Genomic DNA, 17,872 nt, shown 5'->3' on the forward strand with positions numbered 1-17,872 from the left:
AGATTTGAATGCCTGGTTCTGGTCTAACTTTGTAGGGCTCTGGGATTGAGTATATTTTATACAGTTTAATTCTGGTCTGGCATATTTGGTAATTCTGTGTCAGCCACATTAACCAGGACAGTAATTTTTCAAACATGCCAGACAGAGTTTACTGGATGAAACTATCAAGTTTTGGAACTAATAAGCATTTGTTAACACTGAGTTGCTGCTATGGCGTTTAAAATGAGTTTAATAAACAATATTTTTCCCCAGCAAAGGAAGAACCCATTTAATAGCTCCAAGTTGCCAGAAGATCACTTATCTCAACAAACCAAAAGTGAGCCGTCAAAAAATGGAAAGGCTGGTTTCTTTAAGACTTCAAAAGAAGGTAAATATTATTTTTATGGACTAGATATTTGTATCTTTGTTATCTGTGGACCAAGGGAAATTCTCAGAGTTCCTTTAACTAAAAGAACTTTCAAGAGAAAGTGAAAAGTCATGATGATTTTCTTATTCTACTGTGCCCATTGGTTTCCTGCCTGAGGGAAGGAAGCAGAAATTTTAGAAACTGGAAGTTCACGCATTCCAGTCTTGGAGCTCACACTTGTTGTTTGACCTCCAGGCCTTAGGTTCCCCCTCAGTGAACTGGGGAATTTTTTGACCAGAGGCATTCATTCATTCATTTAACAGCACATATTGGCTGTGTATCATGTGAGGACATTCTTTGTGTAACGAAAAGAGTTTTTGCCTTAAGGGAAAAAGGCCACTTGACAATGTTATGATCCTCTAATCTGTAATTATCAGCCTAGTCCCTCAGGAGGCATTTGATCAGGTTTGTGGCTTAATTGATTTAAGTCTGCCTTTTACAGAATTTTACCGTTCTTCCATACCATTAAGAAGAAATACTAGACAATTCAGTCTCTTCAAAAGCAACTATAAGAAGAGCCCTCAGGCATTAAAAATTGGACAAGGGGTAGAAAATTAACATTAAATAGTGGAGTTGGAGTATCAATTATCCTGTTTTAATATTAGTGTACTTCCCCCCTCCATTGGATACACATTATATTACGTAAAATATTTTACAGAAAAAAAGGCACTGGAACATGCTACCCATTTTTTTTTTTTTTTAACTTTTTGGAAAAAACTAATTTTTGTTTTAGAGATTTTCTGTTTTTAAAAAATTGAGATTTTCTTTTTAAAACATTGAGTTCCTTTTTCTAGTTTCCATACGTGAATTAAAAAAAAATTTTTTTTTAACGTTGATTTATTTTTGAGAGTGAGAGACAGGGCGCGAGCAGGGGATGGGTAGAGACAGAGAGGGAGACACAGAATCCGAAGCAGGCTCCAGGCTTTGTCAGCACAGAGCCCAATGTGGGGCCTGAACTCACAAAGCACGAGATCCTGACCTGAGCCGAAGTTGGACACTCAACTAACTGAACCACCCAGGCGCCCCAACATACGTGAATTTTTTAAGTGACTTCTGTGTTTTTCCTTAGCCTCCTTAAGGAATTTTAAAAATTTTTTCTAAAAACTTTTTTACTGAGTATAAAAATACCTCAAAGTATGGATGTAAATCACAGTAATCTTAAATGTACAGTTCAATGAAGTTCATGAATGAATTTTTTAATGCTTTCTAATTAGGTCTGCACTTACACGAATACTTTGTTATCTTTAATATTTTATTTTACTCTTTGCTAAATGTACATTAAATTCGTGATAGGTGTTTTAAATTAGGGTTATTCTCCATTTGGTATATCACCTAACATGTTTTAATTTTCAGGTGAATTGTCAGAGTCAAAAGAAGAATCGTCGATCCCAGATATTTCAAGCCAAAATTTAGAGAAACCAAAGCAGACATTTCCAGGCCCTGAGAATGGATCTCAGATCAAAGCTCCAATCCCCAAAGCCAGGAAAATGCTCCACAAATCACATGAGTTAAAGCAAGATGATAACCAGCCTTTTCCTAGACAAAGGACAGACTCCCTGGGTGCAAGGGGGACTCCGAGAGGGATCCTGAAGCGCAACTCCAGTTCTAGCAGCACAGACTCTGAAACGGTTCGTTTTCATCAGAACTTTGAACCCAAAAGCAAAATTGTGTCACCTGGCCTAACCATCCATGAGAGAATTTCTGAGAAGGAGCATTCCTTGGAAGATGACGACTCTTCAAACTCCCTGGAGCCATTAAAACATGTGAGATTCTCTGCAGTGAAGGATGAACTCCCACAGAGCCCTGGGCTAAGCCATGGCCGGGACATAGGAGAATTTAGTGTTTTAGAATCTGACAGATTGAAGAATGGAAAAGAAGATAAAGTGGACGTAGATGAGTTTTGGAATGACCCTAAACCTCCCCAGTACAGAAAGCCTTTGCCTTTACATCAATCAGCCTCAAGCCCAAGTGCATCAAAAAATGAAATATGTCAGCCAATGACTTCTGGTTCTTTTCCAATTAATGGGCACCGTTCTCCCTCACAAGTTTTAACTACAAGACCAGAGTCCATTGAGAATTCACCTACCATCAATGAACACAAAGCCAAACCATCAGAATTGTCAAGGCTTAAATCAGAATTGTCCAAAAGCCCTGCTGGTAAGAGTTGTTACTACCAGGCTATAAAAAAACCAACCCAATGGGTTTGGAATGACCAAGCCCAGCCCTGTAGAAGCCCCATTTTGCCTCTTAGACATTTCAGCTACAATTCAGGCAGGTGCCACTGGGGAATGATTATACTACCTTCTAATGGGTTTGGAGGTAGTATAATCACCAGTAAATAAAGGGATAACTCAAACTAAAACCAGGCACACCTGGGTGACTCAGTTAAGCATTGGACTTCAGCTCAGGTCATGATCTCATGGTGAGTTCGAGCCCCACATTGTGCTCTCTGCTGTCAGCATGGGTCCCTCTTCGGATCCTCTGTCTCTCTCTGTCTCTGCCCCTCTCTCCTCATGCTTGCTTGCTCTCTCTCTCTCAAAAATAAACAAACATGAAAAAAACACACACACACACTTTCTGGCCCATTATGCTTTTCACTAAAAATTGTTAGCTACCAATAATTTAACTAAACAAATTATAATGTTTTGAGTTAAATCAAGGTGTGTATATAGAGTAAGAATTAAATATATGCTTTGTACAGGATATATTATTATATATATAATATATATATATTATTCAGGATATATTATTCAGTTATTTTATCAATTACCATTTAATCAAACTTTGATATTTTTTTTTTGAAAGAGAGAGAACAGGGAAGGAGCAGAAAGAGAGAAAATCTTAACCAGGTTCCATACTCAATGCAGAGCCTGATGTGGGGCTCAGTGCCAAGACCCTGGGATCATGACGTGAGTTGAAATCCTGAGTCAGACGCTTAACTGACTGAACCACCCAGGAGCCCCTGACTTTATTTTTAACCTCAGAAGAACCTTCACTTTGTTAGCTCTGAAGGATGGGAACTTAGAGTTCTAGTACTTACTATGAAAAGCCTCAGACCTTGGCTTGCCTGGGGCCACCAGCCATGTGTTCTTAGATGTTAAAAGCGCAGAAGGAACTTTCTCCTTAAGCTGCTGTGAGCAGAGAGGTGAAGGGAATACTGCTTTTTCCTGCTATCTAGATAACTAGCCCTCTCTTGAAAATCTTACACCTCTCAGGAGGTGAGACACTGTTTTCCCAGACCCATGTGATTACTTCATAATTCTTATGTTTTATAAAACAGGAACAATGGAGAAAATCATGTTGTATACTCTTTCCCATCTTCAGTAATTCTTCATCCAGCCCTATGATGATGTCTTTGTAGTCCAGAAAATTTACAATAGCGGCAGCCACGTGTCTGATGCACTTGCTCTCCTCCTTCCTTATTAGTCAGTACTAAGTTAACTCTGAGTCACTTTTGCTCAGCCCTACAGTTTTATACTTGTTCAGATCAATCCTCTTCTTAAAGAGCAGAGCACTTTCAATCACCCCCCTGCACCCCAGACATTTTAGTTATTTGAACACAAAGGAATATTTTTTTAATTAAAAATTAGCAGGTGGGGCGCCTGGGTGGCGCAGTCAGTTAGGCGTCCGACTTCAGCCAGGTCACGATCTCGCGGTCTGTGAGTTCGAGCCCCGCGTCAGGCTCTGGGCTGATGGCTCAGAGCCTGGAGCCTGTTTCCGATTCTGTGTCTCCCTCTCTCTCTGCCCCTCCCCCGTTCATGCTCTGTCTCTCTCTGTCCCAAAAATGAATAAACGTTGAAAAAAAATTAAAAAAAAAATTAGCAGGTGATTCTTCAATAAAAACACCTCATGTTAAAGAAAATTACTAAAGTTTCATAAACACTGGCAAATAATTGTATGGTGTTTACTTAAATATTTATTCAAAAGATGAAAAAATTCTTTAATAATATTTTCATTTACTATAATCCACAGAAAAAAATTGGTAAACCTTTCCTGTTTTTCAAACTGCACCTGCTTTCCCACAAACTACAATTATGTATTAACTATTTGTGTTTTCTGATTTTTAAATCCCAGCTGACCAGGAAATTTGGGAGGAAGGCATCATCAGTTACACCTGTTTTGATTGATGGGCCTCCTGGCCTTATAGCTTATATACAAAGTTCTACTTACTTATTAATGCCTTGCTTACCAAAAAATATATATACAAGTAAATAACAAAGCGTAAAAAGAAAACAGGCCCCCAAAAATGATAAATGCAAAGTATGTGAATTGTAAGGGTTTAACTTTAGCTCTGAGCTTCAGGACAGTCAATATCACATTCATTACTACCTGGAAAATACAAAAGAACTCCTCAGAGGAAATTAAACATTACCTGGCATCAAATATTTAAAATAACTGTTCTTATTTTAAAACTAATATACTTTTGGGGCTCCTGGGTGGCTGTGTCAGTTAAGCATATGACTTCGGCTCAGGTCATAATCTCACAGTTCATGGGGTTAAGCCCTATGTCAGGCTCTGCACTGACATCTCAGAGCCTGGAGCCTACATAGGATTCTGTATCTCCCTTTCTCTCTGCCCCTCTGCCTCTCATGCTCTGTCTCTCTCATTCTCTCTCTCAAAAATATACAAACATTAAAAAAATTTTTTTAATAAAAAATAAAAGTAATATAGTTTTGTTGTAAAACATTTGAAAAGAAGTGCACACAGAATGAAACAAATATTATCTGTGATGTCATCAGCCAGCATTAACCACAGTATTGCTAACATTTAATTGTAGAGCCTTTCAAAAATTTTCAAGCATGACTATAATTTTAAATTATGTTTATACTGCCAGATTTCTTTTTTTCCTTATAGCATATTATAAGCATTTCTCCATCATTAAATAGTCTTCTGTTAAACAAACTAACATAGAATTCTTAAAGATTTCTCAAAAGAACTTCACAATTATTGACATATATTCAATAGTACAATGGGTAGTTACGGAAACCAATATCAACCATGCCCCAATTATTGTGTAACACTTTGTTGTTTTCACTCTTAGCCAGAGTTGATGATTAAAATTAAAGATAAAATTTTATTAATTGAGATGTCCTCTAGTGCATTTGAAATGTAACTGATTTCATAAAAATTCTGCTGATGTAATTTTTAGGAACATGTATTACATAGCTTAGCATTTGTAAGGAAGAGGGAGAAATGCTGAAACACTGGAGTCTTTTTTTTTTTTTAATGTTTATTTATTTTGAGAGAGAGAGCGAGCCAGCATGTGCATGCATGAGCAGGGGAGGGACAGAAAGAATGGGAGAGAGAGAATCCCAAGCAGGCTTTATGCTATCAGAGCAGAGCCAGAGGCAGGGCTCCGCACCGGGCTCAATCCCACAAACCATGAGATCATGAGCTGACCTGAGATGGAGTCAGATGCTTAACCAACTGAGCTACCCAGGTGCTCCTGAAACATCCAAGTCTTAACTAAAGGGTAGAAATGCCTGAGCTCCCTTATCTAAGTGTACCGTGTGCCCAATAATTAAGGCTCAGACAGGATTCTCTCTGCTTTCTTGATAGCTTAGCATAAACTTAAATATCCTTCTCTAGCTTCCTAGCCATTGGTCAGCCAACAACAGGGAACAAGTTGAGATCACATTCTCCATCAGTCTTCAGTTTAGTTTATTTGGCTCATAGAAACTATTAAACTCACAAACTATATCAGGGAAATGGAAGATAACAGAGGAGCCTCTTGAGATCATGGTCCTCAAACTCCAGTATGTAGAACAATCAGTGGGATAACTGTTAATAAAGATTCCTGGGCCCCTCTTCAGAGATTCTGCTTTAATGTAGCAGGAGTAAGGCCCAGGAATGCAAATATCTTGATTGTAACATTCTTATACTCTGGCGGAAGCTCCAGAAAGTTGTTTTCCCAACTCCTGAATCTTCTGGTCAAACGTGGGTATAAGCCCCCTCTAATGTTTATGAGTATGCCAGTGGATTGGTGGAGTCACAAAATCAACATGTTGTATCTTCTTAGAGTGTAAGTTTTATACATAGATTTGAGAGTAGAAGAAAATATTTAAAATGTAACATAGGGGCACCTGGGTGGCTCAGTTGGTTAAACGTCCAACTTCGACTCAGGTCATGATCTCATGGTTAGTGGGTTCAAGCCCTGCATTGGGCTCTGGGCTGACAGCTTGGAGCCTGGAGCCTGCTTCGAGTTCTGTGTCTCCTTCTCTCTCTGCCCTTCTTCTTCTCATGCTTTGTTGTGCTCTCTCTCTCTCTCTCTCTCAAAAATGTTGACAAAAATTTTAATGTAACATAGATCAGAATACTAAATTCACATGAATTTTTACTTTATTTTAATTTAGCTCTACCCCTGACATGGGGCTTGAACTCATAACCCCACAAGATCAAGAGTCACATGCTCCACCAACCAAGCCAGCCAGGTACCCCCATATGAATTTTCAGTATAAATCAGAGACTTCAGAGGAATTTCTCAATTGGGTCTATATCCCATATTTCAGAGGTCTACATTTACCTTCCTTTACTGTCATAGAGCAACTCTAATAGAATATCTTAATTAAGATTGTTTATATTATAGCCTCTGAAAAGTGCAAATATAAACAGCTAGTGGTATGGAAAGTGTAAATACAAAGTGCCTCTTCAAAAGATAATGTGAGTGATTGAATAATAATTCTTTAAGCATTCTCTTTTCTTATTTAGAAAAGCATTTCTGTGTTGCAGATGGACTGTCTTGTGTTGAGCCTGAGCCATCTCAGGTGCCAGGTCACAGTTCTAGAGACCATCAGCAAGGTAAGCCCCCGCTTCTCAAGGCCCTAAAAGCAATGACGTCCTCACACTCTGATCCATTTGCCACTGAGATAAGGAAGACAACTGATGATTCCATATCTAAAGTCCTAGACTGGTTTAATCGAAGTTGTCATTCAGAAGACAATAAGTCATCTCTCCAACATCCCCAAGGAATAGAGCCCAAAGAAGAAATAGACTCAGAATCACAGGTTACTACTACCTTGGTGACAGATGACACCAGTGTAAAAGAAAGTGGTTCAAAGGCTCTATTATCTGCCAAAGTTAAACTGACGCCTATGGAATCTGATTTGACATTCCAGGAAAAGGGAAATATGCTACCTTCTGGAAATTGCCAAAATAATAATGTGAATATCAAACCCAAACCTATTAATTTGTTCCAACAAGGCAAGGAAGGTCTAGGCATATTGCAATCATGTGAAATCTATGACCCAAATCAAGGGAGTAAAAGTATGGACTATAGCCAAGGTTCGAAAAACATAGGAGAAGGAAATCGGGTACTTCCCCCAACCAGTAACTATTCCTACAGTGCTGTCACAGGACCTGATGCAGAAGACCAAGTTCCATGCAACATTAAGGCTGTTGGCACCTTAGGTGAAGAAGAGCCTAAGCTTCATGGTTTTGAAAAAAGTAGAGGAAACTCAGAAGTGAATTTTGACTCTTCAACACTTGTCAAAGAACCAAGTTTGAAAGACAACATGAAGACAGAGAAAAAGAGCAAAGAAAAAGATACATACATCCTGAAAGCTTCCTTAGAGCCAGAGTATATTGAGTCACCACATGGGATTGCCAAAGACAAATCTTGGAAGAAGCCTGAAGTCCAATTACAGGATGCTGTTGAGGCTCCCAAGAACCAAGTACAAAGAGAGAAATACAAAAGAGTAAGTGACAGAATATCTTTTTGGGAAGGTGAGAAAGCTGCTGCTAAATTAACTCATAAAGAACCCACATCATCATGCGGTCAAGGGCGACCTTCTGCTAAAGCATATCAGCCTGTGAAGTCCATGGACAATTTATCTACAGGCCAGACTGAATATAATCAAGTCATTAGCAAACAAGTGGTCCTAGATGACAATGGCCACATAGCCCATCTCTCCAGTTTTTATTCCTCGAATAAATCTAAAGAGACCAGGCCTCAGAAACCAGGTCCATCCAAAAATTATCCTTCAGTTGACCAATCAGGTGAAATGTCTCCTTTTCAGAATAGGATAAATGAGCCTATAAAAATGTTGCCAGAGGCTGAGAGCTGGCATTATAAAAGGGATCTTACTTTACCATCATGGCAACATCCTTCAAATGTTGCGAATGGAATATATACTCCTTTGGAGAAAGACAGATCCTTAATTGGTGAATCAAATCCCAACTTTAAAGTTATGTCCCTAAAAGAAAGAATGGATGAACCCAATATGGAACAGGTCTATAATCACTCTCAATTTGAGAATTTGAGAAAGTTTTGGGACTTAGGAGCCAATACAAATAGTCAAGACAATGTTGAGAAGAATACTACCATAGTAAGCCAAAAACCTTTGGTGCCTTTTAATAGCCAGAAACACAAAGAACTCAGTGACATTAAATCATCAGGAAAAAATATCCATGAAATAGGGACACTTCCAGGTAAAAAAAAATTACCAGCAAGAGAGGAAATTGAGAAATTAAATTCAAAGTGCACACTCCAGGTGTTACCAGACGAAACCACATTTCCATTGAGACCATCCAGAAAGTCTGCTCATCAGTTGCCAGGAAATGAGTCATCAAAGGAAAATGTGAAAAAGAATACGGAATGGTTTGTTACACCAGTGTTCAAGGAAGAAAAGGATTACTCAGACCAAGAGATACAAGAATCAATAGTAAAAACAAGTGTTTTGTCTAAAGACTACAAAGACACTTTTAATGACAACTTACAGAAGTTACTTTCAGAAGCTTCATCACCAGCCATGCAAACTTCTGTTGGAAAAGTTCATGAAAAACAAGTGCCTGAACGAGAGATTTCTGGAAATAAAACATGGCCTCATGACACAGATTTTGCTGATACTGAGGGAGAAGACAGAGGACATGAGGAGATCATTAATGAGCACGTAGACAAAACAGTAGCTCCTCCAAAGGTCAAACCGAACACTTTGACTGCTAGTCTAGACAAACTCCTGAAGGAAGCAACTGGGACTTCACCTTCTCCCTTACCAACCATGTTAGAACCTGTTACCACTAGGATCAACTCTGAGCCTGAAGAGAGTAGAGTTTATGAAAAAGGGATAGAATGGAGTCACAACATATCAGACTATCAAAAAGAGATAATAGCTCCTTTTCCAAAAGGGAAAGAAACTTTGGGAAATGCAGCTCTCCTTCAGAAAGCTGAAAGTGGTGAGTGCCAGCTAAACACGGAGGATTTGTGTCAGATGGCTGCAGAAAGTTCTCACTCATTGGGTCGACCTTCTCATCTATACAGAAAGGATTCTTTTGGGGATGTGGCCAACTCTCCCCAAAAGATGCCTTATTCCAGGGATGCTCATCTTGCTCCCCAGGATAAGGCATTACCTTCACAAAGGGAAATTTCAGAGACTGTGGAAAAAGTCATTCTTCCATCTAACCCTGCCTTGAAGTATGTAAATGATACATTACAAAAGCTACTTAGAGAAGCTTGGTTGAGCTATCCAGTTGGGAGGGGAGTAGTGCCTGGAGAAGTAAAAGCAGAATTTCCTGACGGAGTTGAGGCAGCAGGTAGCCCCCAGAATTCTACACCATGGGCTATAATGGACATTTTAATTCCAGACAGAAAGGATTTTTATCCCTTCACCGTAGTTCCTGATAAAACTCATAAAATTGGATCTTACTTAGCTGCCCGAGTATCTCCATCAGAACAAACCCTTTGTTCATCTGATTGCACTGTTACTCAGTATGGCAAAAAGTTATCCCAGGGAGTGGCAGAAATTGTGAAGGAAACAGTTATTCAACCTAAATCAGAGTTCCTAGAATTCAGTGCTGGCTTAGAAAAACTACTGAAGGAAGCAGTTGAAAGCCCCTCCTCAAAAAATGAAAGTGATACAGGGACTCTTTCTCCATCAAAGCTAACAGGTAGTACTGAGGTGCCCAGGCAAGCTGCTTCTGAATTCCATCCTGAGGAAATCAAAGAAACAGTAAAAAAAGTCTGAGGCGCCATCAATAACTGAGAGTGCTTTTGATATGGGTTTTGAGAAACTTTTTAGAGAAGCATCGGAAACTCCTTCTTACCTGCTCCAGTTGTCAGTGAAGGAAGAAACTCCTGAGAAGGAGTGTCCACAGTCAGAGCAGGCCAGTTTCTTGAAGACAGTGCCCCGTTTTTACTGGACAGCCTCAGAGGCCTCTGAAAGGAAGCTTAAGAATAATGTTCTCAAATCTCAAGTCAACCAGTGTGATGAAGTGTTGGGCGGACACCAAGTTATGACTGATTTATCAGTAGATCTTTGTGGTCCTGACAGTGGGGTTGAGATCTTTGGAACCCCACAGCTCTTTGCAGAACATAAAATAGGGGTCACTGAAACTATAATAGCCCCAGAGGACAAGGACAGTGAAAGTGAGGTTGCAGGGGTTCAAGAAGGGGCTTCTCAGGAACCTGGCTTTGAAAAGGCTCCTAAAGCAATGAGTGTGTCCACAAATAGGCAACCCATTTCTCTCCTGACAGACAAAGCAAACCCTACAAAAACAAGTAAAGTTGAATTGATTCTGGCATCACCATGTAAGAGAGAAGAGAAAAAGGAAGAGAAAGAAGGTTTCTCTGACTCTGATTTTTCAGATGGAAACATTGGTTCCAATGCAGAAAGCTGGAGAAATACCTGTAGTGAGCATTCTGATTTTTTTAACCTGTTGGTTAATGAATTGATTTGTGGAATGCTGATGTAAAAGATGATACAGTTTTTACAATTGAGATTAATTTGACATTCCAAGTGGTACTAAATTCTTCATATCACTTTAGCTCTACCTAGCCTTTCTTAATGAAAAGCTACATTTCCTTTTATATTCTTCTTTTTTTTTTCAAGTTTATTTATTTATTTTGAGAAGGGGGGTGCAAAGAGAGAGAGAAGGAGAGGGAGAGAATCCTAAGCTGGCTCAGCATTGTCAGTGCAGAGCCCAGTGCAGGGCTCGAACTCACAAATCATGAGATTATGACCTGAGCCAAAGTTAGATGCTTAACCAACTGAGCTACCCAGCCTCCTTTTTATTCTTTAATCAAATCAGTTACATAGAGACAGTTTTACCCACAGGCAGTGTTTCAGAATCTGACTTTATTCTCATTAATCACAATAGAATTTTTAGGTTTTAAAAGTATTTTTTAAAGAACTTTTTGGGGGGCGCCTGGGTGGCGCAGTCGGTTAAGCGTCCGACTTCAGCCAGGTCACGATCTCGCGGTCCGTGAGTTCGAGCCCCGCGTCTGGCTCTGGGCTGATGGCTCAGAGCCTGGAGCCTGTTTCCGATTCTGTGTCTCCCTCTCTCTCTGCCCCTCCCCCGTTCATGCTCTGTCTCTCTCTGTCCCAAAAATAAATAAACGTTGAAAAAAAAAAATTACTATAAAGAACTTTTTGGGTTTAGAAAGTACTTCTAAAACATCCTAGCTAGTTTTCCTCCTGGACATAATTAGAATTTCGTTCTTAATGGGCAATCCACACAGAAGTCTCTAGTAAGATTTGTGGCAAGACAGTGCCACAAATGGACTGACATTTCCCTTTTAGGATGAATATTTTACCACAGTAGGGGCTAAATACCAGGAACAAAGTGCAAGGTTGGAACTTTCTTTCCATCAGATACATAGTACTGTGGTGTTTTGTTGCCACTCTTTTCCTCTTGTGTTCAGTTATCTGAAGAATCTTTCCCTTCTCTAGAGTATGACTTTGGTCAGATGACTTCACCTGATTCCACCTGAAGGCATTGCCTGGCCTGCTGCATTTCTTTGACTCCAACTTTGGCCAAATGGATGAGGATCTTAATTGATTACCACATTCATCTGAGTGGACTTGGGGGTAGTGGTTTCAGCCAGGCTGTAAGACATGGGGCTTGTCTCTGTTTGCTATTGTGATCAACATGGGCATTTTAGAAGAGAAACCCAGAGACAAATAGGAATGAGAAGTTACCCAATTATAGTGATTAAATGATAAAGGATGCTCTTTGGGAGGGACATTTTAACCAAAGTTGCACAACAGCTAGTGTCAGTCACCCTCCTAGTAGTTTTAAAAATTTGTCATTTTTGAGTCCCCTCAGCATCGACGAGAATGAGTAAGTCTTACTGGGTGGATGACTTGTGAGGTTTGGTTTCCTTTGCAAGTAACTGTAGTCTTCTCTTCTTGAAATCTGACCAAAGTATCCCCTTTAATCCTAATTAATCAACTTGGAGCCCCTTTAACAAAGGTTGTTGGTAAGCAAAGGGAAGTGATATACCAGTCTCTGAAACCAGACATTTGCAAGAGTATAAGTCAGTATGTTAAACATGCTGAAGTAGACTTTTACTAAAGTACCCCATTAGAGACGAGGGTGAAGTGACCCTAAGAGGGTAAATTTGTACTTACTTTGGAGACTATTGCCTAATGTATATAGCTTTGTTTATACTATATCAGGATAACCAATTAGACAGTAAAAAGCCTATCTAAAAATGAAATAATATTAAATAACCACCCAGAGCTTAGAGAAGATATTTAAAATTCATAAGCCAATAAGAGGTATAAATTAGTACAGTTGTAATTTTATATCCCCTAACCTAAATTTTTATTTGAAAACAAACAGATGGGGGTAGGGTGGGAGAGGGAGGAACCTGGCTACAGTAGCACCACAATTTGGGTGAGCAACTTAACATGTTTGACCTGTGGCTGAGCTCTTAATCAACCAATACCTCAGTATGCTCCTTACCAAAAAAAAAAAAAAAAGTTTCCATGATTAAATACATTTGGAAATGCTGGGAAATTATGCACGTTATTAGCATATTAAAGTCTATAAGAAGATCTGTAGTAAGAAACCTTTAAATCTGAACACAGAGCATCTCATATCTAATTCATCTTAGAGTCCATTTGCTCTAGAATGCCTGTTAACACTAGGGAGAACTGGGATGCGTTTCAGGAAAGTACTGTGTGGAGAAGTGCTTCCCAAATTCATTGGCCCATTAATGAAATCATGCAGTGATTTAGCAAACATTTTTTGTTTTTAAGTAGGCTCTACATCCAACGTGGGAATTGAACTCACGACCCTGATATCAAGAGTCACATACTCTCCAACTGAGCCAGCCAGGCATGCCTGGCAAACATTTTTGAAGTGCTTATTGTCAGCCACTGTTCTAGGCACTAAGAATACAACAGTGATAAATGACAATATTCAGACCAGGGCTAATCCATGATGGAGTTTTCACTGTCAAAATGAAAAAATTAAGAGCCATCTAGAGATATTTTTTTTATAACATTAGATGTATTTAATTTAAAGGACTATTCTTATTTTGAGATTATGCCCTTTTTCTTTTTTTCTTTTGGTCCTAACATGCCTTTTTAAAAAATGAATACAGGTATTAGTACATGATACAGCCACCTCCCCTCCCCCCCCCCGACTTTAAATTGACTTAATTACATAAAAAGTTGACTATTTCATGTCATTTCCCAACATTTTGTTGGAAACTTTACTACCTCATGAAACCCAAAAAGCCTACATTCTTCATCTGGGGAATTCGCCCATCTGTGTACCTGATTATACACAGATGTTAAACATTTGAATCCTGCCTTCTATGGTTTTCAGCTAATTGTTTTAATACTCCTAAAACCACTTTGTGGTTGTCTTCAAAAGCTGGAAGTGAAGTGGAAAGATTCAAAGTCTGGCACAGAACAAATCATGTGCCTAAAATAGAGGTGTAGACGACTAAGAGATCACTCTTCTATTTATGTGGTAATCTTGTTTCTTTATGATTTATGCTTGCAAATATTTCTTGACCAGGGAAATGGTTTTTAAAGGACATACCAAGAGAGTGGAGAAATTTTTCTTTTCTTTTTTCTTTTTTTTTTTTTTTTGAGAAGTGCTTCATAGAGTAAATACAAGTATAGAGGTTTATAACATAATGCCTGCTTTCAACCTATGATATATATCAATTTCCACCGGTTTTTAAGAGTTTGGGTGTTTTTTGTATTGTGCAGTGTTCATCGATTTTGTCTTGTAACAGGTTCAGAAGAAGAACCCAGTCCTGTCTTGAAAACTTTGGAAAAGAGTGCTACTAGGAAAATGCCTTCCAAAAGTCTAGAAGACATTTCATCAGATTCACCAAGTGAGAAAATTTGCCCCACTGTTCATGCCCCAGTCTGAGCTTAAAAATGCTTATGTGCTCTTCTGTGGCCTCACCGCATGCTTGTTGTGCACTGAAGCCCCTAAAGGGGGCGTTAACAGATGAGAATAACCTTTCCAAAGTGAGCAGAGTGGCTGGAACTTTTAAAATAGCGCATGAGGTTTGGTTACTAGACACTAGGTTTCCTTGAATTGAAGAATCCAAGTTTGAGTGTTTATTCAAGTACAGTGAGTTTGAAAAGATTGGGGTAGCTAGTGGTTCTAATAGTAATAGCTAAGATTTACTAAGCACTGTGTACCAAGACTTGGCTAAGCATTTCACATGCATTATCTCATTTAACTGGCATAAGCAACCCTATGAGGATGAATTGTTATTCCCATTTTAGAGATGAGGAAAATGAAGCTCAGAGAGGTAAAGTAAATTGCTTAGTGTCCTGCAGCAGAACTGTGATTCAGAATTAACAGACTAATACCAAGAGTAGTTATGAAGTGACCATGTTATATGTGACAGTGATGGATGTCTGATGAATTTTACATGATATAGAGATGAATGAGTCCCTAGCTTCAGGGACTGTCCTCTTTTATTCCTTCTTTTCACATATTTCTTTTGGATACTGGAACTATAAGCCCAAAGACTATCTGGCCTGCAATACTTTAGGCACACTGTTCCCGCCCCCCCCCCCAACTGCTCCTTTAATTGGTGAAGGACTTCTTGAGTACTAACATAAAGGATAATATCTATAGGGACTTGTGAGCCACACAAGCAAATTTAGAAATCATGACTTCTAGGGGGTTTGTTCTTAATTGTTTTTAAACTAAGATGCACCCCTGGGAGTGCAGAGGGTCATGAGAAAATTTATTGAATGAAAGTTAACCACTGCCAAACTCATATGATTGAAAGTTGACCATTCTCATGTTTAGAATATGCTTTAGGCACCTGCAATTGAAACTAAAAAGTCTGAATTTAAAAAGGAAAAGGAAAAATCCATTAAATAATTCCTGAAAATCAGAGATTCTCAGGACTCTGAAGACAGTATTCCCAATTTAGGCAGTTCTATCCCCACTGGAGATCTTAGAATCTCGGGGTTAGAAGTGACCTTGAAGGTCACCCATTTTACACTCCTCCCCACCATGCAGGAATTTTCTATAAAGCCTCCTCAACAGGTGGCCAACCCCCTACATCCGCCTGAATGCTCCCACAGAAAGGGAGTCCAGTCCTTTGTTGGACCGCCCTAATTGTTCTTCCTGATGTTGGCGATGGGTCCTGAAAACAAAAACAAAAACAAAAAACTCAGCAACAATTGTCCAGTTTGACAAACCTCTTGCCTGTGAAGCATGGGGATATTTCCATGGTGCAGCTTTAAAGTACTTAGGAATGTGTAGGGTTAAAAAAAAAAATCACCATCAGCTGACGGGTATTCCTGCACGCTCCCTTCCAAATACCGATACCCACTCTCACACTAGCCTGCCAAGATTCCACTTAGCAGCTGGTCCCCAGTTACATCTCTTCAGTTGACTTCCCAAGCAAGGCTCCCAGAGGCTTACACAAATGATGATGCATGCACAGAAATATTTGTTAATGACCATGGGTTTGAGAAGGTGTTAGTCATGGCTAGCATCTTACCCTTTCCAGAAGAATAGAGAGGCTGTTGCAGCCCTGTGTTTTCTTCTGCCTCTGGCCGATTGCTTGCTCTTAGCTAACCCACTAACCCTTGGGAGTCTGTGTGCAGCAGTGTGCTGATGTAAGCTGCATCGGGGCTGAAATGGGAGCTCCCGCTATGGCACTGGTTCAAGTAGCTAATCTAAAGAGAAAGTATTTTGGGGAAGACATCTTGGTTGCACCCCTCACTGCATCTTGACTAATTGCTTCCAACTCCGGGGGCTTCCAGGGACAGTCTCATTGTTCTCTCTCGCCAAGGGTCAGCCGTGTTAACCATTTGTTAATTTCTCCTGAACAGATCAAGCAAAAGTAGATAATCTGCCAGAAGAATTAGTACGTAGTGCTGAAGATGGTAAATATCTTTACGTATTTGCATGTCTGTCTGGGGCGGTTTGGGCAGTCACCGGGACGCAGCTGTTGGATAAATAGAAGAACGTCATTTGCCACTATGTGATGAATGGTGCCTAAGTTATTATAAAATGGTTCTGACTCGGTGCATTTAATACTAACTATTTGTATTCTCAAGGCTTCTGCTGGTGATACCTTTGTGAGGATCTCATCAGAGACCCTTGGCAAGCGAGGGTTTCTATAAATAGGAAATTGTATTTCTATTGGTATGAGCTGATTTTTGCTACTCTGACTTGCAAAACTCCTTGCGAGGGCAGGAAGCATCGGGTGGGCTCCTGGGTTAAGTTATTCCTGTATTGGATTCGCACATCTCAGCATTTGGATCTCTCTGGCATAGCTGGTAAAGCTTTAACTTCAAAGGAAAGAGTCCCAGAACCAGAGTCAGGATCCTCCTTGGGTAATTTAAATAGCTAAATATAGACTGAGGTAAAATTTAACTGGTTCTGAATATTCAGGAGCCAGAAGATTTTGAACTTTGTCAATGGATTATTACTGGGTTCAGTTATAAAATACATAGGGTAATAGTGCCTTTGGGGGGAAGGGATGGAAATGAGTCTGATCTTTATATTTTATAGCTCAGCATTTATGCAAATGTATAGTTTACATTTGTATACTGAAATTGTGTTTTCTAAATTGCCTTTACTATAATAAAAAAAATGTGTATTAACTGAGTTTTCCATATAAAATGCAGCATCAGAGCTCCTCAAAAGTCATTCCTTACTTTTATGTCATAGTTTTGTCTTTTTCATTTTATGTTTACAACAACTTCATGGAAGTGGGCGGGGCGGGGATTTTCATGGTCCTTTACTGATAAGAAAAGCTCAGAGAAATTAGGTGCCTTTCTAAGATCCTATAGCTGGTTGGTCAGTGGAAGGAGGTGGCAGCTAGAATCTCGGCTTCATTGCTCCTAGTGCAGGGCTCTTTGCATTTCTCAAGCTATGTGTGGCTCAGTGAATTAGAGGAAAGATGCCAAGCATCTCCTGTGCTGGATGTTGGATTTTTAGTTGAACAGGAGACCCTAAAGCGGCTAATGAAGAGTTACTCTGGGGATCAGATGAAAGCAAGCTAAAAACCCATCAGATGTATTCTTCAGTCTCTGTTGTGAAACTGACATTTGAGCTTTACTTTCGTGTCTCTTTAATCCTTCTGTTAAAATGGTATTTATTCTCAATGTTGCTCTTCTGAGTAGATCAAAAAGCAGATCAGGAACCAGATACAAATGAATGCATACAAGGAAGTGAGTAGCAGGATCTTTCTCACAAATGACTAAATGTTGCCACTTTACATGGTGTTAAATATACTGAAATAAC

The 17,872-nt window shown here is 39.4% G+C and overlaps 1 protein-coding gene across 1 annotated transcript in view; it reads left to right on the forward strand.

Annotated features, from left to right (window-relative positions):
* Nucleotides 1-17,872, forward strand: part of SYTL2 (synaptotagmin like 2) — a 118,061-nt gene that overhangs the window by 79,313 nt on the left and 20,876 nt on the right. The window contains 7 exon segments of the mRNA XM_045483744.1: nucleotides 253-367; nucleotides 1,760-2,563; nucleotides 7,136-10,353; nucleotides 10,355-11,030; nucleotides 14,376-14,477; nucleotides 16,453-16,506; nucleotides 17,752-17,799. Of these exon segments, the coding sequence (XP_045339700.1) occupies nucleotides 253-367; nucleotides 1,760-2,563; nucleotides 7,136-10,353; nucleotides 10,355-11,030; nucleotides 14,376-14,477; nucleotides 16,453-16,506; nucleotides 17,752-17,799 (5,017 nt within the window).

The sequence above is a fragment of the Leopardus geoffroyi genome, chromosome D1 (genome assembly GCF_018350155.1).
Source record: "Leopardus geoffroyi isolate Oge1 chromosome D1, O.geoffroyi_Oge1_pat1.0, whole genome shotgun sequence".
Lineage (NCBI taxonomy): Eukaryota > Metazoa > Chordata > Mammalia > Carnivora > Felidae > Leopardus > Leopardus geoffroyi.